The sequence below is a fragment of the Phoca vitulina genome, unplaced genomic scaffold, assembly GCF_004348235.1.
Source record: "Phoca vitulina isolate PV1807 unplaced genomic scaffold, GSC_HSeal_1.0 scaffold29, whole genome shotgun sequence".
Lineage (NCBI taxonomy): Eukaryota > Metazoa > Chordata > Mammalia > Carnivora > Phocidae > Phoca > Phoca vitulina.
In genome coordinates, this window is record NW_022589732.1 from 5,162,873 (window position 1) to 5,188,425 (window position 25,553).

At 38.9% G+C, this 25,553-nt stretch overlaps 2 protein-coding genes across 4 annotated transcripts in view; one reads left to right on the forward strand and one right to left on the reverse strand.

Moving 5' to 3' along the window:
- JMJD1C (jumonji domain containing 1C) overlaps nucleotides 1–9,739 on the reverse strand; it is a 338,905-nt gene extending 329,166 nt beyond the window's left edge. Inside the window, exon 1 of one of the 2 annotated variants that reach the window (XM_032423905.1) lies at nucleotides 9,674–9,739. The gene's annotated coding sequence lies outside the window, so the exon portion shown is untranslated. The remainder of the gene's footprint in view (nucleotides 1–9,673) is intronic. The other variant, XM_032423902.1, reaches the window with a different exon arrangement.
- REEP3 (receptor accessory protein 3) overlaps nucleotides 9,317–25,553 on the forward strand; it is a 96,786-nt gene continuing 80,549 nt past the window's right edge. For both annotated transcript variants that reach the window (XM_032423907.1, XM_032423908.1), the window contains exon 1: nucleotides 9,317–9,497. In XM_032423907.1, coding sequence (XP_032279798.1) covers nucleotides 9,466–9,497 — 32 coding nt within the window. In that variant the 5' untranslated portion in view covers nucleotides 9,317–9,465. The remainder of the gene's footprint in view (nucleotides 9,498–25,553) is intronic.

A 25,553-nucleotide genomic window follows, 5' to 3' on the forward strand; every position in this document is an offset into this window, starting at 1 on the left:
TAATTATATGGATCTATTTCTGGGCTTTCTGTTCTATTCCACTGATCTACTTGTGTATGCTTTTGCCAAAACCACAGTGTGTTGATTTAATGTAGCTTTATAGTAAATCTTTTTTTTTTTTTAAGATTTTATTTATTTATTTGACAGAGAGAGAGACAGCGAGAGAGGGAACACAAGCAGGGGGAGTGGGAGAGGGAGAAGCAGGCTCCCCGCAGAACAGGGGGCCCGATGCAGGGCTCGATCCCAGGACCCTGAGATCATGACCTGAGCCAAGGCAGACACTTAACGACTGAGCCACCCAGGCGCCCCTATAGTAAATCTTGAAGTCAGAGAGTGTCAGTTCTCTGACAGTCCTTCCCCTTTAAAAATTAGTTGCCTATTTGTGGGTCTTTTGACTTGGCATATAAACTTTAGAATCAGTTTGTCAATATCCACAAAATTATCTGCTGGGATTTTGATTGGGATTGTATCGAATCTATAGATCAAGTTGGGAAGAACTGACATCTTGACAATATTGAGTCTTCCTAACCATGAGCATGGAATATCTCTCATTTAGTTCCTTGACTTCATTCAGAGTTTAGTTTTCCTCTTACAGATCTCACACGTAATTTGTTAGGTTTATACCTAAGTATTTCACTTGGGGAGGGGGCATTAAAGTAAATGGTATTGAGCTTTCAATTTCAAATTCTTCTTGTTCACTGATGGTATATATACAGGAAAGCAGTAACCTTTTGTATCTTAACTTTGTATCCTACAACCTTACTATAATCATTTCTAATCCAGGAATTTTTTTTGTCAGTTCTTTCAGATGTTCTACATAGATGATCATGTAGAAATAAAACCACTAACAAAAAGTTTTATTTCCTCCCTCCCTTCCTCCCAATCAGTATAATTTTTTTTTCCCCTTTGCTTGCCTTACTGCATTAGCTCTGACTTCCAAATGAGGTTGAAAAGCAATCGTGGGAAGGGACATCCTTGCCTCATTCCTGACCTTAGTAAAGAGTTTCTAGTTTCTTACCATTAAGTATAATATTAGCTGTAGGATTTTTGTAAATGTTCTTTATCAAGTTGAGGAAGTTCCCCCTCCAAATCTACTTTACGGAGTTTTTTAAATCACAAATGGGTGTTAGATTTTGTTGTAATTATGTGATTTTCTTTAGCCTGTTGATGTAATGGATTATATTAAGTGATTTTCAATTGCTGAATCAGCCTTGCATACCTGGCATAAATTCCACTTAGCTGTAATGTCTAATTCTTTCCACACATTGTTGGATTCAACTGGCTGATATTTTGAGGGTTTTTTTTTCATCTATGTTCATGAGAGATAATTGGTCTGTAGTTTTCTTGTAATGTCTTTGGTTTTGGTATTAGGGTAAATGCTGACTTCACAGAATAGAAATTATTCTCTCTCCTTCTATCTTTTGGGAGAGACTGTAGAGATGTGGTATAACCTCTTCCTTAAATGCTTGGTAGAATTCACCAATGAACCCATCTGGGCCTGGTGCTTTGTTTTGAAAGGTTATTAATGGATTCAGTTTTTAAAACAGATACAGGGCTATTCAGATTGTCTATTTCTTCTTGTGTGAGTTTTGGCAAATTGTAACTTTCAAGGAATGGATCCACTTCATCTACGTTATCAAATTTGTGGGCATGGAGTTGTTCATAGAATTTCTTATCCTTTTAGTATCCGTGGGATCTTAGTGATGTCCTCTCTCTCATATCTGATCAATAATTTGTATCCTCCTTTTTCATTAAGTTAGCCTGGCTAGAGACTTACTGATTTTATTGATCTTTTCAAAGAACCAGCTTTTGGGTTTATTGCTTTTCTCTGATTTCCTATTTACAGTTTAACTGTTTTCTGCTCTAATTCTTACTGTTTCTTTTCTTCTGCTTACTTCAGATTTAATTTGTCCTTTTCTAGTTCCTAAAATGAAAGCTTAAATGGCTGATTTTAGAACATTCTTCTGTTCTAGTATATGCATTCAATGCTATAAATTTCCTTCTAAGCACTGCTTTTGTTGATAAGTTATATTTTCATTCTCATTTAATTCAAAACATTTTTCAATATCTCCTGAGATTTCTTTCTTGGCCCATGTGTTTTTTAGACATATGCTTTTTAATCTCCAAATATATGGGAACTTTACAACTCTCTTTATGTTATTAATTTCTAGTCTAATTTCATTCTGGTCTGGGAACCAATATTGTATGATATCTGTTCTTTTAAATTTGTTAAGGTATGTTTTATGACCCAGAATGATGTCTATTTTGATGAATGTTCATATGAGCTTGAGAAGAATGTTAATTTGTTGCTCTTGGATAAAGTAGTCTGTAGATGTCAGTTATAATGATAGTTCTGTTTGGTATTCTCTATCTAAGCTTCCTGGTTCTGTGATTTAGTGTCTGACATTAATTTGAGGAAATTCTCAGTCGTAATTGCCTCAAATATTGCTTCTCTTCCTTTTTTCTCCGTCTAGTATTCACATTACATGTATGCTATACCTTTTGTAGTTGTCCCACAGTTTTTGGATGTTCTGGTCTGCTTTTTTCAATTTTTTTTGTCCTCTTTACTCTTCAATTTTGAAATTTTCTATTGTCATATCCTTAAGTTCAGAGATTCTTTCCTCAGCTGTGTCCAGTCTAGTAATGAGCCCATCAAGGACATTCTTTGTTTCTGTTAAAGTATTTTTAATCTAATATTTATTTTATTCTTTCTTAGAATTTCCACCTCTCTGCTTACATTATCCATTTATTCTTGCATGTGTCTACTTTTTCCATTAAAATCCTTATCTTATTAGTCATCTTTAAAAAAAAAAAAAATCCTGGTCTGGTAATTCCAACATTCCTTCCATATCTGAATCTAGTTCTGATAATTGCTCAGTCTCTGTATTTTTTGTCTTTTAGTATGCCTTGTATTTTTTGTTGAAAAGGCAGACATGATACACTTGGTTAAAGAACTGTGGTAAATACGTCTTTAGCAATGTAGTGGTATGGTGGTGGTTGGGGGAGGCATTTTCCAGTCCTATGATTAGGTGTCAGTGTTTCAGTGAGCTCTGTGAATTTCATCAATGCTTCTCAGTCCCTACCTTTCCAACTCCCCAGAGTTGAGACAGGATAGCAGGGGTTATGTATTTCCCTTTCCCTACATGTATGGCTAGATGAGCTCAAATAGAGTTTTTCCCTTACCCCAGGTGGAAGACTAGAGCTGGTTGATGTTGGGTATTTGCCTTCCCTCACTTAGGTTAGGCTCTGGTAAAACAGTTTCTCCTGAGAGCCTGTCTTGTTAAGAAAAGCAGAATACTCTGGTTTATTTTGAAATGGTTCCTTTTCCCCTCCTTCTGCTAGAAAACACAGGGTATTTTTCTCCAATATTAACTGTGAGGACCTGGTAGAACTCCTGGAGGTAAAACTCACCAAAGTGTGGATGTCCCCCATGACTAGATTCTCTTGCAGTTTCTAACTCTCAGAGTTGTTCACACTGAGCCTCCGGATTCATCAATTATAGTTTAGGTTTTCCTACCGGGCCCTGGTTGCTGCAGAGGTTTCTGCTTTAGTAAGCTATGATTCCCTGTATCTTCCTGTCACTCCAATTTTCAGGGCAGCAGTTTACCCTGTCACTTCATTTCCCTGAAGAATCTAAGAGTTGATTTTTTTAGTTCAGCTTTTTACTTGTTGTTAGGATAGAGTGGCAACTCCTAAGATCCTTCTTTACATACTAGACTGGAAACCAGAGATTCCAAGTTTTGAGATTATATTTTTAATTAATGTTTTTTTATTTGTTTTGTTGTGTTGTACTTTATATAGTAAGATTATTAACCCTTTGTCTGGCTTTACAAATATTTTTTCCCAGTTTATCATTCGTCTTGAAATCCCATTTATATCGTTTTTGGAAGCAGGAAGTTTTAAATTCTTATGTAATCAAGTCTATGAAATTTGCCCTTTTGGTTTCTGATTTTATCACATGGTTTGAGAGGCCTTTCCACCATCAAGATCATATTACCTTCATGTATATATTCTTTTTGCATTTTTATGGCACTTTTAGTTTTTATGTTTACATTTCTTATCCATCAGGAATTACTTTGTCTTCAGGTTTTATTAAATGGCTGGCTGTCACAAAATCATTTACCAAAGAAATCCATCATGTTTCAACTGATCTAAAATTCCACCTTTATCTTAGACTAAATGCCTATATATAATAGTTGAGTCTGTTTCTAGACTTTGCTCTTGCAAAAAACAAAAACAAAAACAAAACATTGGCAACACAGACAGCCTGTGAAGGGAACTGAATAGCTGGAGATGGGCAGTAAAAGACTAACTTCATTGTTTACCTAGGTGAATTTTATTCCATGTGCTTTGAATTACCACTCAAAAACATCAATAAAAAATTTGTTAAGGTCTGCTTAATATACCTGGTGGAATTATCAAATATTTCAGCTTTCTGCAAATTACACCACAACCCCTGTATGCACCTGAACAATACTTGAAATCATGGATCTACCTCAATTTTAAAACTAGGAGCTATGATTTAATCTATTCTATTTTAAATGAATAGCGAAAGTGCCCCAAATATGGCTGACGCTACGTGTTTCTCTGCCATTTAACACGGTCAAACAAATGACCTGAAGGGGAAAAAAAGTTCTGTATAAATCCTTAATTATCGTAAGTAAAGCTACTACTTCAAATGTATAAGAACTTCAGATATTGTCAATTCCTTACTATGGGTGTTCCCTAGATCCAGCCATCACAGACATATTTTGCTTTCATCTTCTTCAGAATCTAATCTTTCCATTCTCCTGCAATCTGATTATTGTATTTTGAATATTACTTTTCTTTGTAATTTTATTTCAATGTCGGATGGCAAATTTGACCTCTGTAGTCACCATAATACTATGGTATGGCAAACTGGCTAAAATAAAAGAAATACTCATCTAGCAGGAGATGGAAAAAGAATAGGTTCACCTTTTAAGTCATTCTCTTTAGGATCCTCTCCCTCACACTAATTTCTAAATAACTATTAAGGTAGACTCATTTAATTTTAGCCTTCCTCCAAATAAAAAATATTTTCAAGCACTTGAAAATACTCCTCCAGTAGGAAGGGGAAAGTGACCTAGTATTTAGTACCACTGGCATACTCAATAATTACACAAATTAGATACTATCTCTGTACCATGTAATTCTGCTCTCAGTACCTGCTCTCCTAGGTACTTTCCTACTCTCTCTTTTTTTCCAATAAATGAACTCCTTTAACATGTACAAGATGCACAATCTACATATCTAAGTGAAGATGTAGAACACTAAGTGAAGATGTAGAAGAAAAAGCAATTCTTTTAATAGAGTCTCTAATTAGCTTTAAGTTTTAAAACCCCTTGCATTTGATAACATTATCAACCCTATTTAAAAGGAAACAGACTGACTTGCCAAACATCACATTATCGAGAGCAGAAATAGGTCTGATAGAAGGTCCTTTGCCCTAAATATGCTGCTTCCCACCATGTTAAATTCAATACCCACAGAAAAGTGTCTTCACATAATACAATGAAGGAAGCACTCCACAGCACAACAAATGAATACTAGTGATATGTTAAAAAAAAAAAATTTAGTAGAAATAATTTTCTATTTTCTATACAAGTGATCTCAAATACGTCAAATGAGACAACACTTTAAAAGCTTCTAGGCTGCAGGTAATGTATTTCCTTTGCTCCCAAGTCTCTAGAGCCTTGCCTCACATCATGAAGCACTTTTCAATGGCCACCTACTAGAAGATCTCTACCATCCAAGATCCCGCCCAATACACAGATTAGAAACACCTACTACTACATACATCACTTGTTTTCAAATGTTAAACTGAACATGCACTCTTGGGATAAATCTACTTGGTCATTGTATATTGTATCTTTTAGACATTGCTGCATTCAGCTTGCCTAGTATTTGTTAAGGATTTTCACATCTATATCCATGAGGTACATTGCCCTGTGATATTCTTTTTCATTTCTTTTTTTTTGAAATTGCCCTTGTCTGGTTCTGGATAGGGTAATGTTGGTTTCATAAACTGAGTTGGAGAACGTTCTTTCATCTACTGTTTCTTAAATGCTTGGTTTAAGATTTAGCATTATTTCTTCTTTAAATGTTTGAAAGTATTTGCCCACCAAATCATGTGGGGCTGGCTATTTCTTTGACCAAAGGTCTGTAATTACAAATGTAAATTACGAGAATAGAACTATCAAGTCTGTCTAAAAAAAAAAAAGAAACACCTACTACTAAAATCTGGGAACTTTCCATAAGAGATTCATCAGATGAATTTAGCCTAACAATTCTCAACCTTATCAAATTCAGTGTTTCCCCTCCATAAAATATTTTCCAACTTCTGCATTATCACCCTGAAATGAAATTAATAACAGTCCTCCTTACAAACAACTTCAAGCAAAGCCATATACCCTAAATATAAATGTAAAAGGAAAATGAAAATAATTTATAAGTATTTCAATGTTAATCCTGAAACAAAACTGAACTAGAAGACATATAAAAGTAATTAGTACATGAATATGACAGCAAAATGGTTTGTAATACAATTTTCCAAAACTGAAAACAACTCTTGGTCAAGTTGTGAACAAAACAAATCTTCCTTTCACACAACATTTGCATGTGGAAATAATATGGGAACATTCTTTGTTCGGGATAGCCCCCACATTGCAAAAAGTATAACATCCCTAGTCCCCACCCATTAAATGTTAGTGATTAGCCCCAATCACCACCAAACAAAAAATCTGCCTCCCAACTTCCTCCAAGAGGGCACTCCCCATCTGGACCCACTTCCTTAGTCACAATTCGACTATCACAGTATAATGTCAAGAACACTCAGGAAGCGTGGACTAGTTCCAGTTGGGTCACCTATGACCTATAAGGTCATTGGCAGTGAGCACTCAAAACCTCAGTTTCCAGTATATCAAATGGGGATAAACACTACCTACGCTTTTTGGGTTGTAAAGGTTGATTCAACAACATGTGCTTAGCACAGGGCAGGTGGTTTCCAGCACATGGCATATTGAAATGTATAAAGAAGGAGGCTGTTCCAGATTGAGAACAGCAAAAAGTGATATGAATATGGAAGAGTCTGAAGACAAAATAAGCATACAAAATGAAATTTAACACACAGCAGCCTAGGGACATTTTAGAGAGAAACCAACAGTCCTAATATCTCTGCAACCCCTGAAGACATATATTACAGTCAATGCAGTGAAATAATATTCAGAATGATGACCCCCACATTAAGAACACAAGAAAGACATCTTTAAGAGACTTCTACAGTACATGGCTGAAATTTCATAAAGCTCCAATACTTAACAGAGTGTCTGTACTAACAAACTTTTCAAACTTTCCTTGGGCAATTATCCTATTCTACAGACTTGGAAAACACAAAGATACCTAATATACTGTATCTGTCCTCAAACATTTTACCATCCAGTAAGTTAGACATCAGTAAAACATAGCCATAATATAAAGCAGAATGAAATAGACATTAAATAGAAATTCAACTAATAAATTATGGGAGCCTAGGAAAAATTATGAATAATTTTCACTGGGGAAAATCAAGAACATCCTCATGGCATAGTACTCTGAAAAACAAAGATTCTGATAGGTAGAGAATGGAGAGTAAATTATTAAAGAAAAAATGAAGTGTGGGCAAAGGTGCTGGGCATGGCATGTAGATGCAACTTGGTTCAGAGAAGAGAGCTAGGGAAAGGGTAGGGGTCCAAAAGGGTTGGGAAGGCAGTAAAAACTCAGGCTATAACAACATCTCAGGACCTGTTCATGGATGGATTTAAATGCTATTCATATGAGTTTGAATTTTATTGGGCAAGAGAGTTTTCCAGAAAACTGGTGCTTATGTGACACACCTGATCCCCAAAGAATGCTGAATAGCCAAAAATAAAAGATTCCAAACAATTACAAATTTTCATTAACGAGATCCCTGAAACTAAAACATATATTCTTAATATGAGTAAATAACAAAAAGAACCTAACCCTAAAGTAGAAAGCAACTTCTGAGCTCAAGTCTTAATAAAAATATTACTAAATTTATTGAACCTGGGAACTTAATAATCTTATATATGCCCTCAATCTTCTTCCAAGTAAGTTGGAGAACTTCCTAAACATGTTATTTAACAGTGCCTCATGTCACTCTGGAAGGCAAGAGGTAAGCTACAGTATTATTAGTCCCTTTTTACTATGGGGAAACTGAGGAACAAAAAGAATAAATTACATGGTCACAAAATAAGCTAATTTCTAGGACTTTAATTAAAGGCTTGAAGCCGACATTTCATCCTTTATTCTTTGTACCATCTGAATATTAGAATTACCTTTTACTGTCCTCTGAACTGGGGAAAAAAAAAAAAGACAAGACTAAACTTGAAAATCAGTTTCTCAATTTGGTACTGCCACCAAAAAACTGTTTTTAAATCCTATCTCCTGAAATTATGCTATCGGCAAGAACTGCAAGGAGTAAGCAGTAACCCAACCTCCCCCAAAAAAGAAAACTGTAAATAACAGAGCAGGTCAGGAATCCCAGGCCCAGTTTTTACTTTGAATATCTGGCAGGCTCAGACGTGTGTTCATAAAACAGGCTTTGCAGATGTCGTGATGGCAAAGGTGCTCTGAGAGGCCCAGAACAGTGATATCGATACACCCACTGCTGCGAACATGAAATCCAAAGCCACGCTCCTCTGCCCCCTCCCTGCACTGCACCACGCACCACGAGACTCCTGGTATACACCGAGGCCTGTGCGAGGATCCTCCCGACGCTTCCCTTAAAATGCCATACTTTGAGGATGCCCAGGACGCTGGGCCTCGGTGAACGGTGGAGACACAGGATATGGCTACACACATCTCAAAATCTTGCTTCCCCAGATTCTAGGGCCTGATTCAGAGGAGTCTATCGGACATAAGAGTTCCTGATATTTTTTCACACACATACACACACATAATCACAACCCCTACCCACAAGTCCCCTGCCTCAGCCTCCCGCCATCCCCTCTTCCCCTCCACGCCAGGTGGGCGTCCCAGGGATGTAAAGAAAAGGAAGGTGGAGGTTCGAGCGCAGGGTTCCGGGGCCGCGAAGCTTTCCGGCGACGGCCGGGGTCCAGACCGCCCAGCCCCCGGACCACAGCCGCCCAGACCCGGCCTCGGCCGACGCGCCCCGCCGCCGCCGCCGCCTATCAGCGGAGTGCAGGGGCGGGGCCGGCTGGCTCGGCGGCGGCTCGGCCGCGGGCGGGGACGGGCGGGGAAGGGCGGGGGACCGACCGCCGCGCAGCTCGGGCCGCAGCGCGCATACACCCGGCCCGGCTCCCGAGGGCGCCAGCGCGGCCCCGGGGAGCGCGAGGAGCCGACGAGCGCGCGGCCTGCCGTTGGCGGCCTGGTCCGCCACGCTCGGCGCCCACCCGCCCCCGAGGTGGGGTCCAAGCCCCCGGGAAGATGGTGTCCTGGATGATCTCCAGAGCCGTGGTGTAAGTGCAGCTCACGACGCCCCGCCGCCCGCGCAAGTCCCGGGGAAGGCGTAGGGAGGGGCAGGGGCTAGGAGAGGGGAAGGCCCAGGCCTGGGCAGAGGTGGGTAGAGGTGAGCTGGGGTGGGCTGGCCTGGCCTCGGGCCTGCCCGGGGGCTGGGGGCCCTCGGCCTCCTCACCCTGGTCCACGTCGCTGCGGGGCTCCCTGCGGCGGACGAAGGCCCGGCGGCAGCGGCTGCGGCGCGGCCGGGCTGCGTGCGGCGCGGCGGCCCTGCTCCCGAGGCGCTGGGCGGGCGGGCGCGCAAAGCAGGCGGCGCGCGCTCCCCGCTCCCGCTCCCCGCGCTGCGCGGCACCGCCCTGTGGGCCCGGGAGCGGCGCGCCTCGCGGCGGCGCCCTGCGCAGGCTCCGCAGACGCTGAGCGCGGGAGGCCCAGCGATCCTCCAAAGGATGCGGCGGCGGCGGCGGCGGCGGCGGCGGCGGCGTTGAGCCTTTGTATCCCGCGGTTGGTGCGGTGCGGTGTTTCTCTAGGCGGCCGAATGCCATTCGGTCACGTGTGGTAGGAGGAGAGATTTGTCTAAAAACCTGAGACCGCTCCTAGCTCAGATCCTTGGGAGAGGTCCCAGTTGCCCCAAGATTTACAGCTTACCTAGAAAGACGCTCCTATGGAATGGTGACACCCGCTTGTTCGCCCAGATCGCAGAATTTGGCCCTATCTTGTCTGAAATGTTTGCTAAGTGATTGAGAGGCTGCAGGTGCCTGTTGCCTTTTCTCAAATTATCGGTTAATTTCATTGTGCTCTTATCAACAAGTGCTACAGGTCCATAAGGAAAAAAACAAAACACCGCAACTCCACCAAAAGTATTTGACTACAATTTAAACTGATTTTCTCCCATCCTCCTCACCTTACCCCCCAGCTCTTCAAAAAAAAAAGTCACAAAGTAAACAATGACGTGGGTACAGCCAGGGGCCCGTCGATTCATTATTCATGATCTCTGTAGGAGTAGTATTACCTCAGTACCTTTATGAAATGTTTTTGTGAGGCAGCAGGCTTCTCCGATTAGCTTTAGAATGTGGAAAAAATAACATTACCAGAATTTCAAATTTTGTTTTTCACTGGGAAGAAGGAGCTAAATTTTCTGCGAGTTTTGTTTTTTTTATTTGAGAGTGAATCAGTCACTTAATAGCTCTGTTCAACCTGATTTACTATTCAAGCTGATTTGCAATAGCCTTCTGAATTTATATTTGATTGTTTTAATGAAGTTTGTCCTACCTCCCTACAGTTTCTAGATTTAAAGCTTCAGAGCTTCCTGCGTTCATCCGTACAGAACTAAAAGTCGGGAAATAAAAGCATACTACAGATGTCTTCAGATTTTTTTTTTTTAGCCTTTTTAAGCCTTTGAGTGTCATTTACATAATACAGGCATACCTTTCTTGACCTAGTAGATGTATATCAAGTGTTGTGTCTGCACCTAGAAAATGAAGTGCCCCATTAAGTAGCTGTACTATTTTTTTTTAGCTCTGGTTTCCTTTGACCAATTTTCTTTTTTTAACGGAAAATTGTGAAGTACTTTGCATGACTCAACTCATTGTTTTTGATCGTTGACTGTAAATATGAAAGTCTTTTCTAGGTGCTACCTATAACACAAAAGTTAGTAACACAGTGTTGATGTTAATGGAACAGTTCAGATACACTGATACCTACAATACAGGTGACAATGTCAAGTCTTGTAAGAGTTACACCCAGTGCTATAGGGGTTAGATAAGGAGGGAATGATATCTGGTTGGAGAATCAGAAAAAACAAGGGAGATTACATTTGAGATGGACCTTAAAGGACCGTCTGAATTTAGACAGCCAAAGATGAAAGAGTAAAGGATTCCAGATAAAGGGATCATTGTGAGCCAAAGCACAGAGGAGGGAAAGCCCAGATTAGTTACAGGGAACTTGAGGACTGGAGAGAGAGAGAGAGCTGGAAAGGTAGAGTAGGGCTGTTTTCAAGGAATTTAAGGAAAAAGTGATAAATTTTGTTAGGCAGTGGTGGCTTTGCTTTTGGAAGATTCTCTCCCTTGCTGAGTGAGATGGTTGTAAATCAAGAAACACTGAAGACAGGGAGCCCACTTAGGGGCCTTCCTGTCTGGAGAGAGGAGATTAAAGCCTGCAGTGCTAGAATCTATGGAATTTGAAGTGTGAGGCAGAAGAAAAGAAACAAAAATGTGAGGGAGAAAAAAGGTCATGGAATTGTATTTCATGAGCCATTGAACCATTAGGATACTAGAAAGCACAACTGTCAAGAATACAAGCATCATTATATTTTGCCCCTATGCTCCTCAATTTCTCAGTCTCTAAGCACTAAATGTTTTCTACTCCCTTGATTGTACCAAAGGGACACAAAAGCCCAATCCCAGGATCAACACACACTTGGAAACTTTTTTTCATGCCAGGAGATAGAATTTATTTACATTCTTTTTAACCCACTGGTACAGCCAGCTAGTCCTGAGCCGAAAAAAGATCAGACAGTTCTCTCAATGTGAACCTTTGGTGGCATGGGCAGAGAACACAAGGAACTTCCATAACCAGAGCTCCCTGTGTGCATGAGCCCTTTCTCCCCAGACCTTGTAGATATCGGAGGAAGAACACTGGCTTTGGAATCAGATCTGGATGCCAGTTAATAGCTGCATGCTGCTGGGCAATGTGCTACACTCATCTGAGCTTCACCATCTTTTTTTTTTTTTTAAGAATTTATTTATTTATTTGACAGAGAGAGAGACAGCAAGAGAGGGAACACAAGCAGGGGGAGTGGGAGAGGGAGAAGCAGGCTTCCCGCCTAGCAGGGAGCCCGATGTAGGGCTCGATCCCAGGACCCTGGGATCACGACCTGAGCCGAAGGCAGACCTTTAACAACTGAGCCACCCAGGCGCCTCTCACCATCTTCTTCTTAATGTGGTTATAATATTAAACCACTATTAAAACTATTGTAGAGATTAGTTTAACTAAAACACACCAGATGTGCTGCCAGGCATTTATTCTGCACTTAAAACATAATGGATATAGATTTTTTTTTATGGGGGAGGGGAATAAGATAGTATAGAAAGAAATACCATTGGGCTATCATCAAGAAACCTGGAATTTAGAACTAGCTTTAGTTATATTAACCACCTGAATGACCTTGAGTTAGCCCCTCACTGATTAGAGACCTCAGTTTCTTTCTCTGTAGAGGTAAAGGGATCTGGTAATCTAAACTTTCCTGTACAGCTCTAGCATTCTGTAATGGTATGAAATGGTTTTATTTTGTTTTGTTTTTCCATTCTGTTTAAAGTCATTTTTAACTTTGCACGCAAGATTGAAAAGTTAGTTAGCAATTATTAAGGGATAGTAGTCTGAGATTACCATGTGATATTTCGTTCATTTGTGATTACCTATACCTTACCTTTTGAAACATGACTTAACAGGATGAGAGAAATCCCACTTTTCTAACTTTTCTTAATTTGGGTATATATCATGTGGTTAAGATCAGGATAAAAGACTGCCTGAATTCATATATCAGCTCTGCCATTTATTGGCTATAACCTACCCATAGGATTAAATGTGTCCATATACAAAATTGTTTATAGTCCAGCATTGGACACATGGTAAGTATTCAGTGAGTATTAGTAGTTGTTATCAGAACAAGGAAGAACATATTCCCCTACAATCCCAGCATACTGAATGTTTAAACTGTTTTCAGTTTACATTTTTCTTTGTCTCGTTGTAGGTGACATAGTTGTAATTAGAGTATAGTAAAAAAAAAGTTTTATATTATTCTTACTATATTGTAAGCATCTTCTGTGTTCTCTGAAATTATATTTTATCTCTTCTGTGATCAGCCCAAAATTCATAATTTTCATAGCCATTCATTTTTTTTAATTTTGCTTTTAGATCATTCTTAGTATTTCATTATCATAACTAATGTTAATATAATTATAATGCTATAGTGAACATCATTTATATATACTTTTTTCTTTAAGTATTTTCTTAGGCTGAATATCCAAGGGGAGTATTTGAGTCAAAGGGTATGAATATTTTTCTGACTATTGATATGAATTGCCAAATTGCTATCCAAAAGGATGTTAATATTTTACATTGCCACGAACAATGTATGATTACTGTCTGTCTCACAGTGTAGCCAGATTTGGGTGTTTTATATTTAGTAACAGATCTCATTGTTTTCTTTTGCATTTTACTATTAGCAAGATTTAATATTTGTCCTGATATTTATTGTATCTGCTGTTGTACAAATAGTCTGTATGTACTTTACCCATTTATCTCTTGGTTACTTGATAATTTGTTTGTCTGAGCTCCTTACTTAACCTTAAGTCTTATTTGATTTAAATATTTCTCAATCTACACTTCTCTTTAGATACTATTTTTTAGTTGTAAAGAGAATTTATAGTTTACAGTTCAACTTTTTTTTTTACCTTGTGATTTCTTTTTCACTTCTAAATATAGAATACTAATTACTCTAGATATTTGATAAGTACTACTTTCTCATATAGAATTGGATTAATTTGGAGACTGCCTTTTTAATTCCATATGTCTGTATTTCCCTTTTTACATTAATAACACTTATATTTGTTTTACCATAATTTTATTATCTGGCAGAAGTAAATTGATCCTCTTTGGTTATATTTAATGGGTGTCTTTAAAGTCTAAATTACGTACCTTAAAAACCATGCTCCAGCAGTTTTCCCCCTTCTTTCCAGCATGTTTTCCCTCTCTCCTAGATCTTTGTCAGCAAACATGCTCTTATTTCTCCCATTTAACAAAAAATTCTTTCAGCCTACTTTTCATCTTATTATCCCATTTCTCACCTCCCCCCCCTTTAAAGTAAAAACTCCTCAAAAGAACAGTCTATATACACTTTCTCCACTTCCTCTCCTTTGAGTCACTCTCGAACCCACATCATGTAGGCTTTGCCACCAACCACTCCACTGAAATTGCCATTTTCTAGGTCAAGAGGTGACCTCCATGTGACCAAATTGTTTGGTCCTCATCTAACTTATCAGGAGCTTTTGGTACAGTTGCTCACTCTGTCCTTGAAGTGCTTTCTTCAGTTGGTTTCCAAGAAACCTTGTTTGTGTATTCTTCATAACTCCCTTGGCCGCACCCCTCTCTGTCTCCCTTGCCACATTCCTCCACATGCCTGACTTCTTAAAGTTGGCAGGTCCAGGAGCTCAGTTCCAAGATTTTTTTTCTCTTTTCTATGAGGACTTTCATGATTCACATCTCCAACCCAGACCTCTGTGCTGAACTCAATCATACATATTTTCAGGTGCCTACTTTACTTGGAAACATCCGAAAGTCATCTAGAACTTAAGATATCCAAAACTGAGCTGCTGAATTTCCTTCCCAGTCTGGCTCCCCTGGCAGCCTGAACCAGCTCAGTTAATGACAACTTAGTCCTTCCAGCAGGTCAGGCCAAAAACCCTGGGATTATCCTTGATTCCAGTTTTTCTCTCATTGCCTGCATTGAATCTTACAGCAAATCTTGTTGGCTCTACCTTCAAAATATACACAGGATCCCCACAGTTTTCACCAGCTTTACTTACGTTACTCTAGTCCAAGCTAGCATCATCTCCTAAATGCATTATTGTAATAGCATCCTGTTTCTCCCTTTTGTGTGTTAAGATCATGTAGGATTAATGAAAAACATCTTGAGTAATTTTTAAATCCTTGTGGAAGTTTGAGGGCAGTCACAATTTATAAGTGATATTTTTCTTTCTTGATATGTGCTTTACATACTTTTAAATGGTTGTAAAATCTCAGTGATGGCTAAATTTATCATCTTTTAATTAGGTTAAGGTAGATTTTATTTTCCAGTTTTGATGAGATTTATCATGTGAATAACTGAAATGTTTAGGAGTTGCATCTAAGAATAGGATACTTACAGAAATTGCAGTTAGGCAATGAGAAATAAGGTAAATAGGAGCAACATTTTCAAGGAAATTGAACATGTTAAAATCTAAAAAATATAATTTGTCATGAACGCCCTGTAAGAGGTCATCTTTTCTGTTTCCTTCGTTAAGACAGAAAACACATCCTAAACTATTGGGTCTTGTTTTCATTGCATAGGCCAGAACTTCCAACAAGATTCCTTTATGAGCCTTCATTTCAGAAACAATTTGCCTTTGTTCACTTTTTGTGACTGTGGCTATATTAACTATTTCTTCTTCCACTGGATTTTTGAACCCTTTAAGGATGGAGATTTTTCTATTCTCCGCTTTTGGTATAGATTATAATGTTCAAATAAAGGGTGTCTTACAATAATAATGGCATAAATAGGTAATTTAAATATCTTAAATATATTACTGTTTTGTCGAGTGGAAAAAGATTACTGCTGAGTCTTTGTTAGCAGAACATGAACTCTTTATGTCATCGATTATGCCTTTGCACTAAACTAGCCCTTTCATGTATTTCTGAAGTTAAATGAAAGGCTAAAAGTAAAAGTTACTGTGTTATAAATGTCTTCATGTTTACAAAACAGTTAAGGGTTTCTGCATACTTATCCCTATTACTGAAGTAAAGTTATCAGCTTCAGGCATGTGAAATTTACAGAGGCCACTATGACTGAAGTAGTGTACTTGCTAAGAGATTGTGGACAGACAAAACAGCAGTTGAGATGGAAATATTGAACAGTGGCAAAAGATTTTAAGAGCAGACTAGCTAATGTTAGAATATTATACAGCCATTCATATTGATATGCAAAGTATTTTTAATTTCATTTGAAGATCTTTTAAATATGTCTAGGCTTCTTAATCTAGCACTTTTGACATTTTGGACTGGATAATCACTTCTTGGGGATGCCTGTCCTGTTCACTGTAGGATGTTTAACAGCATCCCTGGCCTCTCCCCACTAGATGCTATTGGCACCTCCCAGTTATGACAGCCAAAAATGTCTCCAGATAGTGCCATATGTTACCTAGTGGGCAGAATTGCCACTGGCTGAGAACTACTGTGTTAAATGAAAAGAGAAGAAAAATATGTATGGAAGGGAATGAACCTAGAAGCTGTGCTGTTCAGTATGGTGGCAACAGGCACCTGGGTGGCTCAGTTGGTTGAGCCTCTGGCTTTGGCTCAGGTCATGGTCTCAGGGTCCTGGGATGGAGCCCCACACCTCTTGGAGCTCCCTGCTCAGTGGGGTGTTGGCTTCCCCTCTCCCTCTGCCCCTCCTCCTGCTCATCCTCTCTGTCTCTTTCTCTCTCTCTCAAATGAATAAAATAAAAAATAAAATCTTAAAAAATGTATATGGTAGGCACTAGACCCTTGTGGCTATTTAGGTAGTTAAACATTAAGTTCCTCAGTCACACTAGCCACATTTCACTGCTCAGTAGGCATTCGAGCTTATTGGACAGCAAAGAAGTAAAACATTTCCATCATTACAAAAAGTTCAACTGGAGTGATCCCTTACAAGGCACAGTCTGCTCAGCATTTCCATTTGAAAATGGCTTTGTTTGCTGCTCCAATGTACTTTGTGGGAGAAATTACAGGCTATAATGATATTCGGGAATTCATAAGCATCTCAGGATATCTCTTGCTTAAGAATTTTCTATATGAAATATTGTTGCTGATCTTAAATTTTTTTAGTATTTCAAAATTAATTTCTATTTCAGTATTTACAGAGAAGTTCCCAAAATTGATGAAAATCGCTGATACAGTATACTTTGAAAATAATTTATATAATCATATATTCTGCCCATCAACTCTTATATTCCTTATTTTCTAAATTTGTAAATAAAGTGTAGTTTACAGGTTATAGTTTTCTTGGTCCAATAAGTTGTTCAGGTATTAGGATTTGAACAAAGAGCCAAGGGTTACCAGTATTTTCTATTCTTACTGTCAACAGTTTTATCAGCTCTGCAAAAGCAGAGATACTGGAGAAATCATGAAAGCAAAAGTCATAGGAAAAAACTAAACATAATAGGTTTGTACTAACCAGTAGTTCAAAACATAATTTCAGGAAGTATTCAAATATATTACTGCTGAGAGCATTTATGTTTCCAAGTAATGGTAAGTCTATTTTAGGAAAGAATTATTCTTACCCATAAACAAAACCAAGCATTCTGCTGTGGAAAATTTCCTTAACTTTTTATCATGTCACATTTCTGAGAAATGTATTAGGTTGCTGGGGCTGTTATAACAAAATACAGGAAACTGGGTTGCCTGATTAACAGAAATCTATTGTCTCACAGTTCTGGAAGCTAAAAGTCAAGGTGAGGGTATCAATAGGTTCCCTTCTGAGGGCTGTGAGGGAGAATCTGTTCCAAGACTCTCTCAGCTTCTGGTGGTTTGCTGGCAGTCTTTATCATTCCTTGGCTGATAGATCATCACCCCCATCTCTGCCCTCATTTTTGTGAAGGTCTCTGTGTCCAGATTTCCCCTTTTTATAAGGAACGTAAATCTCTTTGGGTGAGGGCCCACACTACTCACATTTTAACGTGATTACCAAATCAGGTCATATTCTGAGGTAGTGGGGATTAGGGCTCCTTCATATCGTCTTTGGAGGGGCGCAGTTCAGCTTGCAACAATCTCTTTGGGGCGCCTGGGTGTCTCAGTTGGTTAAGTGACTGCCTTCGGCTCAGGTCATGATGCTGGAGTCCCAGGATCGAGTCCCACATCGGGCTCCCTGCTCAGCAGGGAGTCTGCTTCTCCCTCTGACCCTCTCCCCTCTCGTGTTCTCTCTCTCATTCTCTCTCAAATAAATAAATAAAATCTTTATTTTTTTTTTTTAAGATTTTATTTATTTGACAGAGAGAGACACAGCGAGAGAGGAAACACAAGCAGGGGGAGTGGGAGAGGGAGAAGCAGGCTTCCTGCCAAGCAGGGAGCCCGATGCGGGGCTCAATCCCAGGACCCTGGGATCATGACCTGAGCCGAAGGCAGACGCTTAACGACTGAGCCACCCAGGCGCCCCAATAAATAAAATCTTTAAAAAAAATAAAGAAAGAAATGTTTAAAAAAAATCTCTTTTACATATCCTAAGAAAAACTAAAATGCCAGGGAAGTTTTAGGGATTAGATGAGAAAAGGAGAAAAATTAATGTCTAAGAAAATAACTGTCTTAATTTAAGGGTTGTCACATGGAGAGACAGTAGTGATTTTTCCCTTACTGTGGATATAAGGTTAGGGCAATAGGTGGATGTTATAGAGAAGACAGTTTTATTTTAGTATATAAGGGAAAGCTTTCTAATACCCAGAGTTGTTCACCATTGACACTGACAACCTCATGAGAGCAGTGTGTTCTCCGTCACTGGGGGCAGGAAAAGGAGAGTAGAACCCTCACTGAAGATCTTGCCTATATTACTTGTATGCTTCCTATGGAGAGCCATAGATAAATTACTTTTCTGTGAGAAGCTGTGAAGTATTTTGTATTTAATAAAACTGCTTAGATATTTACAAAGAACAAACTGAGGGGTTGACAGAAGGAAGGTGGGGGGATGGGCAAAATGGGTGAAGGGGAGTGGGAGACAGGCTTCCAGTCATGGAGTGAATAAGTCATAGGAATAAAAGGCCCAGCATAGGGAATATAGTCAATGGTATTGTAATGGGGTTGTATGGTGACAGATGTTGGCTACACTTGTGGTGAGCACAGCGTAAGCTGTAGAGGAATTGAATCACCATCTTGTACACCTGAAACTAATGTAACATCGTGTGTCAACTATACTCAGAAAGTTTAATAAAATAAAAATCTAAGGTGTAAAAAAAAAAAAACTAAGGTGTAAAAAAAAAACTTGGATATTTAAATAAGTGAATACATTACCCTTGTATTATGTGAATATCAGCAATGATTAATAAATGGTGTTCTTTGGCATTAAAAAATAACATGAATGTATACAGTGCTGAATAAATTATATGCTAAAGATTCTGCTAATGTGACACTTTTTCATCATCAAACTTTAATCACCAATCTTTAGGAGTCCCAAAATTTAGAATACACTTTCACCAAAACTGTAAAGTGGATAAACTGACTTCTTTTCTGTGTTTATTCTTTTTTTTTATTTTTTTTTATTTTTTTTAAAGATTTTTATTTATTTGACAGAGAGAGACACAGCGAGAGAGGGAACACAAGCAGAGGGAGGGGAGAGGGAGAAGCAGGCTTCCCGCCGAGCAGAGAGCCCGATGCGGGGCTCGATCCCAGGACTGTGGGATCATGACCTGAGCCGAAGGCAGACGCTTAACGACTGAGCCACCCAGGCGCCCCTCTTTTCTGTGTTTAAACTTCCAGAGGCCCAAACAGTGGGCAGTAGGCATTCTTGAGTGTGGATTTAAAGATAGTGCAGATATGAGAACAGAAGAGAACTTGGTGATATTTGTCTAATGGAGGTCATAATTGCCATGATCAGTTCTTTGCTGCTTTGTGCCTCCTGGTTTTTGTTTTCTTTTGGGGACACCAACTAATCTCAGTATTGCTGAACAAACCTAGTTGTTGTTTGTTCAGTATTTGTTTATTTGCATTTTTTTAAATCATTAATTTTCATCAACCTTAGTTTTTATTTCTGGTTTTCTGAAATATAAGTCCTTTCAATTTTCACTTTATATACCTAAGTTAATCTTGCAAATAGAAATGATGGTGGTTTTAAGGTGTTTAATGGATCATTAATGGATAGGGAAAAGTACCCTTTAAAGATACACCCCTAGATCCATATAAAAGGGCCTTAGAAGTGTGTAAATCCTAAAGAACCTGAAAACATTAAAGCGTTAAATAAAATTATGTGAGAAAAGTGGCCTGAAAGCTTTGTGTAAAAATATTCTGAAAGGATATCTGGTCTTTTCCTTGCCAAGTAAATGATAGAAATACGAATTGGAGATAAACTCCCCCCCCCCCACACACACACAGTTTATGCTTTCTTATCATGATTACATACTTTTTAGGAATTTTTAAATTTTAAGTCTTGTATTATTTTATGTGGTGACACATGATGCAAATACTGCTTTGTTTCAAATGGTCTCCTAAGTTTAAGAAAGAAAATATACCGTCTTCCAGTAGATCTATAGCCCATTACCTTAAATTTTTGCTAGTGACAAGTTTTTGTAGTGCTTCAACTAATAGTTCACCTAAAACTAATCAGAAAAACAAAAGTGGTAAGCCATTTTAACAGTAATAGTTACAATAAAAACAGACCTTGGTTACCTGGAATGACTAAGAAATGTAAAAGAGGAAGGAAATCACGCAGCCCCATTCCTTCAAGTGTTCAGTTCCGCTCCCCACTTCAAAGTACGCCTTCACTGTCTCTTGTTCTCCCCTTTATGTTTCTCTCACCTTTTTCTCTAGTTCTTCTTTTTCCTTTCACTGTCAATAAAGGCAAGGAGACAACGGTATGGCCTTAGTCACATGCAGAGATACAACAATTTAAAAGGTTACTTATCTATAGTTTCCAAACCAACAGAGGGGGAAAAAGGAGGCTATTGGGATATAGAAGACCAAAATAAAGAGGACAGGGGATGGAGGACATATGGATCAAAAAAAGATGCAGGAAATGGGTTCAAATATGTCAGTAATGACAGTAAATGTACCCAGATTGCATTCTCCTGTTAATAGAGTCTGTAACACTGGGGACAAAACTATAAAGAAAGTTGTAAAACATGAAAGTTAAAAGAAGATCTAAATGGATAGCCCATGCTAGTGGATCAGTATTAGCTAATGATTATCAGTTCTTCCAAACTAAATCTGTAAATTCAGTGGGATTCCAACAGGATTTTTATTGTTTTTGTTTTCATGGAATCTAATTATCTAAGGTTCACAGGAGAGAGCAAAACCCCAGCAATCAACAAGACAGCTGTAAAGAACAAGGAAGGAAGACTTGTCCTATTATATATCAAGATTGATTATAATGTTGTAGGAATTCAGACAATGTAGAATTGGTGCAGTGATTGATGATAAACTTAAGGGAACGTAATCAAGAATCCAGAAACTAACCTAGCACGTGTGGAAATCTGATGTGACAGAGTAGTATTCAAAATCAGTGGGAAAGGATGGGTAACAATAAATTTGGTTATCTCTCAGAAAAAAGAATGAAATTACATCCTTATTTCACAGCAAACTCAAATAAATTACAAGTGGACTACCTGCCTGTATGTGAAAACTAAAATATTTAAACTTTTAGAAGAAAATATAGGAGAATGTCATTACGGTTATGATTTGGTAGAGAACTTTTCAGACCCTACAACAGACTGTAAATGATTGATAAATGCAGCCTAACATACATCTGACACTGCTCCTCCATCAGGCATTATTCCAAGCACTTTCACACAATTTCATTTATATCTCACAACGGCCCTAATAATACAGATACTGCTGTTATCCCCATTTTGCCATTGAGAAACCCGAGGCTTTAGAGAAGCGAAGTAACTTACTAAGTGACAGAGTGAAGTGGCAGTCTAACTCTAGAACCAGACCTGAGCCAGTATGCCATACCACCTACCTGTGTAATAGAATTTGCATGCAGTAATTTCAGTGAGTTTTGTCAAATATGTATACTCATGTATCACCACCCTTAACAAGATCAAGATTCACTTTACATTCTCAACAGTGGTAGTTGAGTGTGTATTTCTTCCACCTGTGCCATCCCTGACAATTTTATCTTTGCTAATCTCTGTGAAAAACCCCATTATTTTAAATATCCTTTTTTAGGATATGTGTTTTAAAACTCTATTTGGAAACCCATATTGCTGTTTTCTCAATTCCTCAGTAGTTTGGGGGCTGGAAAGGAAGGTGTAATGGAAGCCAGCACTAGAATTGTGGCCCAGAGAGGGTGAAGCATGCAGACAGTTTTGTAACATATATGACAAAGTATAATAGAAGATGTAAAGGATTCCTTAAAATCAATACGAAAGTTAGCAATCTAAAAAAAAAAATGGGACGAAAGTAAAAGGCATCTCCTAGAAGATGAAACCAATGGCAACTAGACATATAAAAAGAATCACAAAACTCATTAGTTTTCAAGAAAATGTAAATTAAGGCCACATTGAAATTCCATTTCACACATTCTACATTGCAAAAATTAAGAAGTCTGAAAATGCCAAGTGTTGGCAAGGATGGGCAGAGCAACATTTTTTGGGAATGGCATGAGAGGAAGATGTAACAGCTCTGGAAACTTACAGTGTTCATCATTCATATACCCTGTAACCCAGCAGTTCCTCTACCTGCAGCAGGAGACATTTACAAGGATATTCATAGGAAAGTTCTTAAAGGGAGAATCTACCAAGAATACTAGTTTACATGGAGAGGAGACTGGGTAACTGAATGTTGGTTATATTTACATAATGGAATATTACACAGCAGTAAAGCTGAATGAGATACCACTTACAAGTATCAACATGGATGACTGTTAGGGAAATTATAGTGAGGTTTTTTTTGTTTGTTTTTTAAGAAAAACAAGCCAGATGGGATTACATGTAGGAGGTTACCATTTTAAAGACCCCAACAGGGCGCCTGGGTGGCTCAGTTGGTTAAGCGACTGCCTTCGGCTCAGGTCATGATCCTGGAGTCCCAGGATCGAGTCCCACATCGGGCTCCCTGCTCAGCGGGGAGTCTGCTTCTCCCTCTGACCCTCCCCCCTCTCATGTGCTCTCTGTCTCTCATTCTTTCTCTCAAATAAATGAATAAAATCTTTAAAAAAAAAATAAAGACCCCAACAAAGGTAAGACTGAACAATATATGAGATATATACATATATGGCAAATCTATTCTTCCAAAAAGAAAAGAGAATGAGAAACACAAATTTTAGGATCAGAGTCACCTCTGAGGGAATACCCTAGCAGAGGAAAAAGCTCAGAAGCAATGATAATGGTGGTATTCTGCCTTGATTTTGGATGACTGGTTCACTTCATTGTGCTTCATAACTTAGAAGTATGTGTCATATTTTCTTCATATCAACTATTACATTTAAGTAATGCTTGGGGTGGGGCGCCTGAGTGGCTCAGTCGTTAAGCGTCTGCCTTCGGCTCAGGTCATGGTCCCAGGGTCCTGGGATTGAGCCCCGCATCGGGCTCCCTGCTTCGCGGGAAGCCCACTTCTCCCTCTCCCACTCCTCCTGCTTGTGTTCATTCTCTCGCTGTGTCTCTCTCTGTCAAATAAATAAAATATTTTAAAAAAAGAAAAAAAGAAATGCTTGGGGTGCCTGGGTGGCTCAGTCAGCTAAGTGGCAGCCCTTGATTTCAGCTCAGGTCATGACCTTCAGGGTCTGGTCCTGGGATTGAGACCCACGTTGGGCTCTCTACTCAGTGGGGAGTCCGCTTGAGGATTCTCTCTCTCTCTCTCTCTCTAAAATAAATTAAATCTTAAAAAGAGGAAGAAGAAATGCTTGACACAGTAAGTCAGGACAAAGATACAGTAATTAAAGGGACAAGCTTAGACAACGGGGAGCTGATACCATCAGAAAGGAGATGCTGCCCCTGTCCCAGCCCATATGCTTCTTGCTGGTGCAGAGGCCAGTTTTAGTGCTTAGCCAGGCCCCAGATGGAGGGAGGGAAGGGGCTGCACCTGTCATGAAGAGTTTGTGAACAGAAGGCCAGAACCCCTATGAAATCACCAGGCAGGCTCTCTGTAGTCCTTTTTCTCAAAGCTGGTATGAGTCCAATGAAGACTGTCCAATTTCTTACATATCCAAAGGATTTTTGAGGTTCTAGAAGTAGGTACATAAATACTTAAGAGCTTTCTTTTTTTTTCCCCTCACTTATTTTCAGATGACAGTGGTTTTCTTGTCTATCCATTTGATATGTGGGATATTGCTATAAAAAGCAACTCGATGTCTGAAAAATGTATAAATTCATGTGCCTTCACTATAGCTACTTCCAGACTAAAACAGACCTAAGAGAGTGTTAGTGATGAAACGTAGAATAATAGTCTTAACTCTGTAGTCTGCTTTGTATTCCTAACGATGTTGCTTGTCCATTTGAAGAGCTTAGTTGATCAGAAATATTACATTACTTGAAACTCCCTAATGGCTAATTTAACTTCCAGTTTATGTGTTTCAGAGCAATTCCCCACTATTGCAAAGGAAGTGAGGTTAGTCCTAGAATCTGGGATGGGTCTGAACCTATCAATGGGAAATAATGTCTAATAGTAACATTTTATACCAACATGTAGCTCTGATTTCTTAGGCGTGCTGAGCCTCATTTATAGAAAAGGAGGAAAATGGAAAATCAGAGAGAGCTTTGTATTTTCCATGTGGTCAGCATTGCTGTGGGGGTGATCTGGCTGAGACATCTGTCACCCACTGATAGCCAGGATTTATTTGGCCTGTTAGGCTTTCCCCTCGCTCCCTTGTCATCCATGTGCTGTGTTCACTTGGTTAGTTAGACGTTCAGAACCTTGCAGCATCTCAGGAACATGATTGGGAGATGATTAGCTAGTAGATTTGCAGATTTGTGTGCAGAGATTTCTAGTTTGGAAATGCAAAGTAAATAAATTTATTAGCTTTAACTTTAAAAGTTATCCGTAGTTCTGTACTACCCTTGCAGTCTCCCAGAAATACCAACATGGTGGCCAACTTAGTTTGAATAACACTTTTTTTTTTTTTTTTTAACGTGAGGACTTTTAGCCAATTTGAGTGAGGAATCCTGGAGGATTTTGTGAGAATGGTTTAAGAAGAAGGAAATCAGAAAAGGAATCAATCAGCTTCTGTAACAAGTGCAGGAATACTGCTCAAAACCCAAGCATGCACTAGGGGGATAAATGAAGTGGGTTATTATGGAACATTTCTTATGAAACATGATTGGAAATTCATGAAATAAAATGAACTCCTAATATAAACAATAAAAGATTTGAAAGCTGGGATAAACTAAAAAACAAACAAGAAAACGAAGTTAGCCTGTAAATGAGCTCTGAAATCAGTGACCATTTATTCCTTTTACTCTTTGCCAGATTCTTGTTTTACTAAGGTTTTGTCAGTCAGTCCTTCAAACTAATCCTAAAACTTCCCAATAAACCAGACAAGATTTCCTAACCTTATTTACCCTTTAAAAAGAAGTTTTGTATGATGGGATACTTTAAAATTACGGCTTTGGGGGCACACGGGTGGCTCAGTC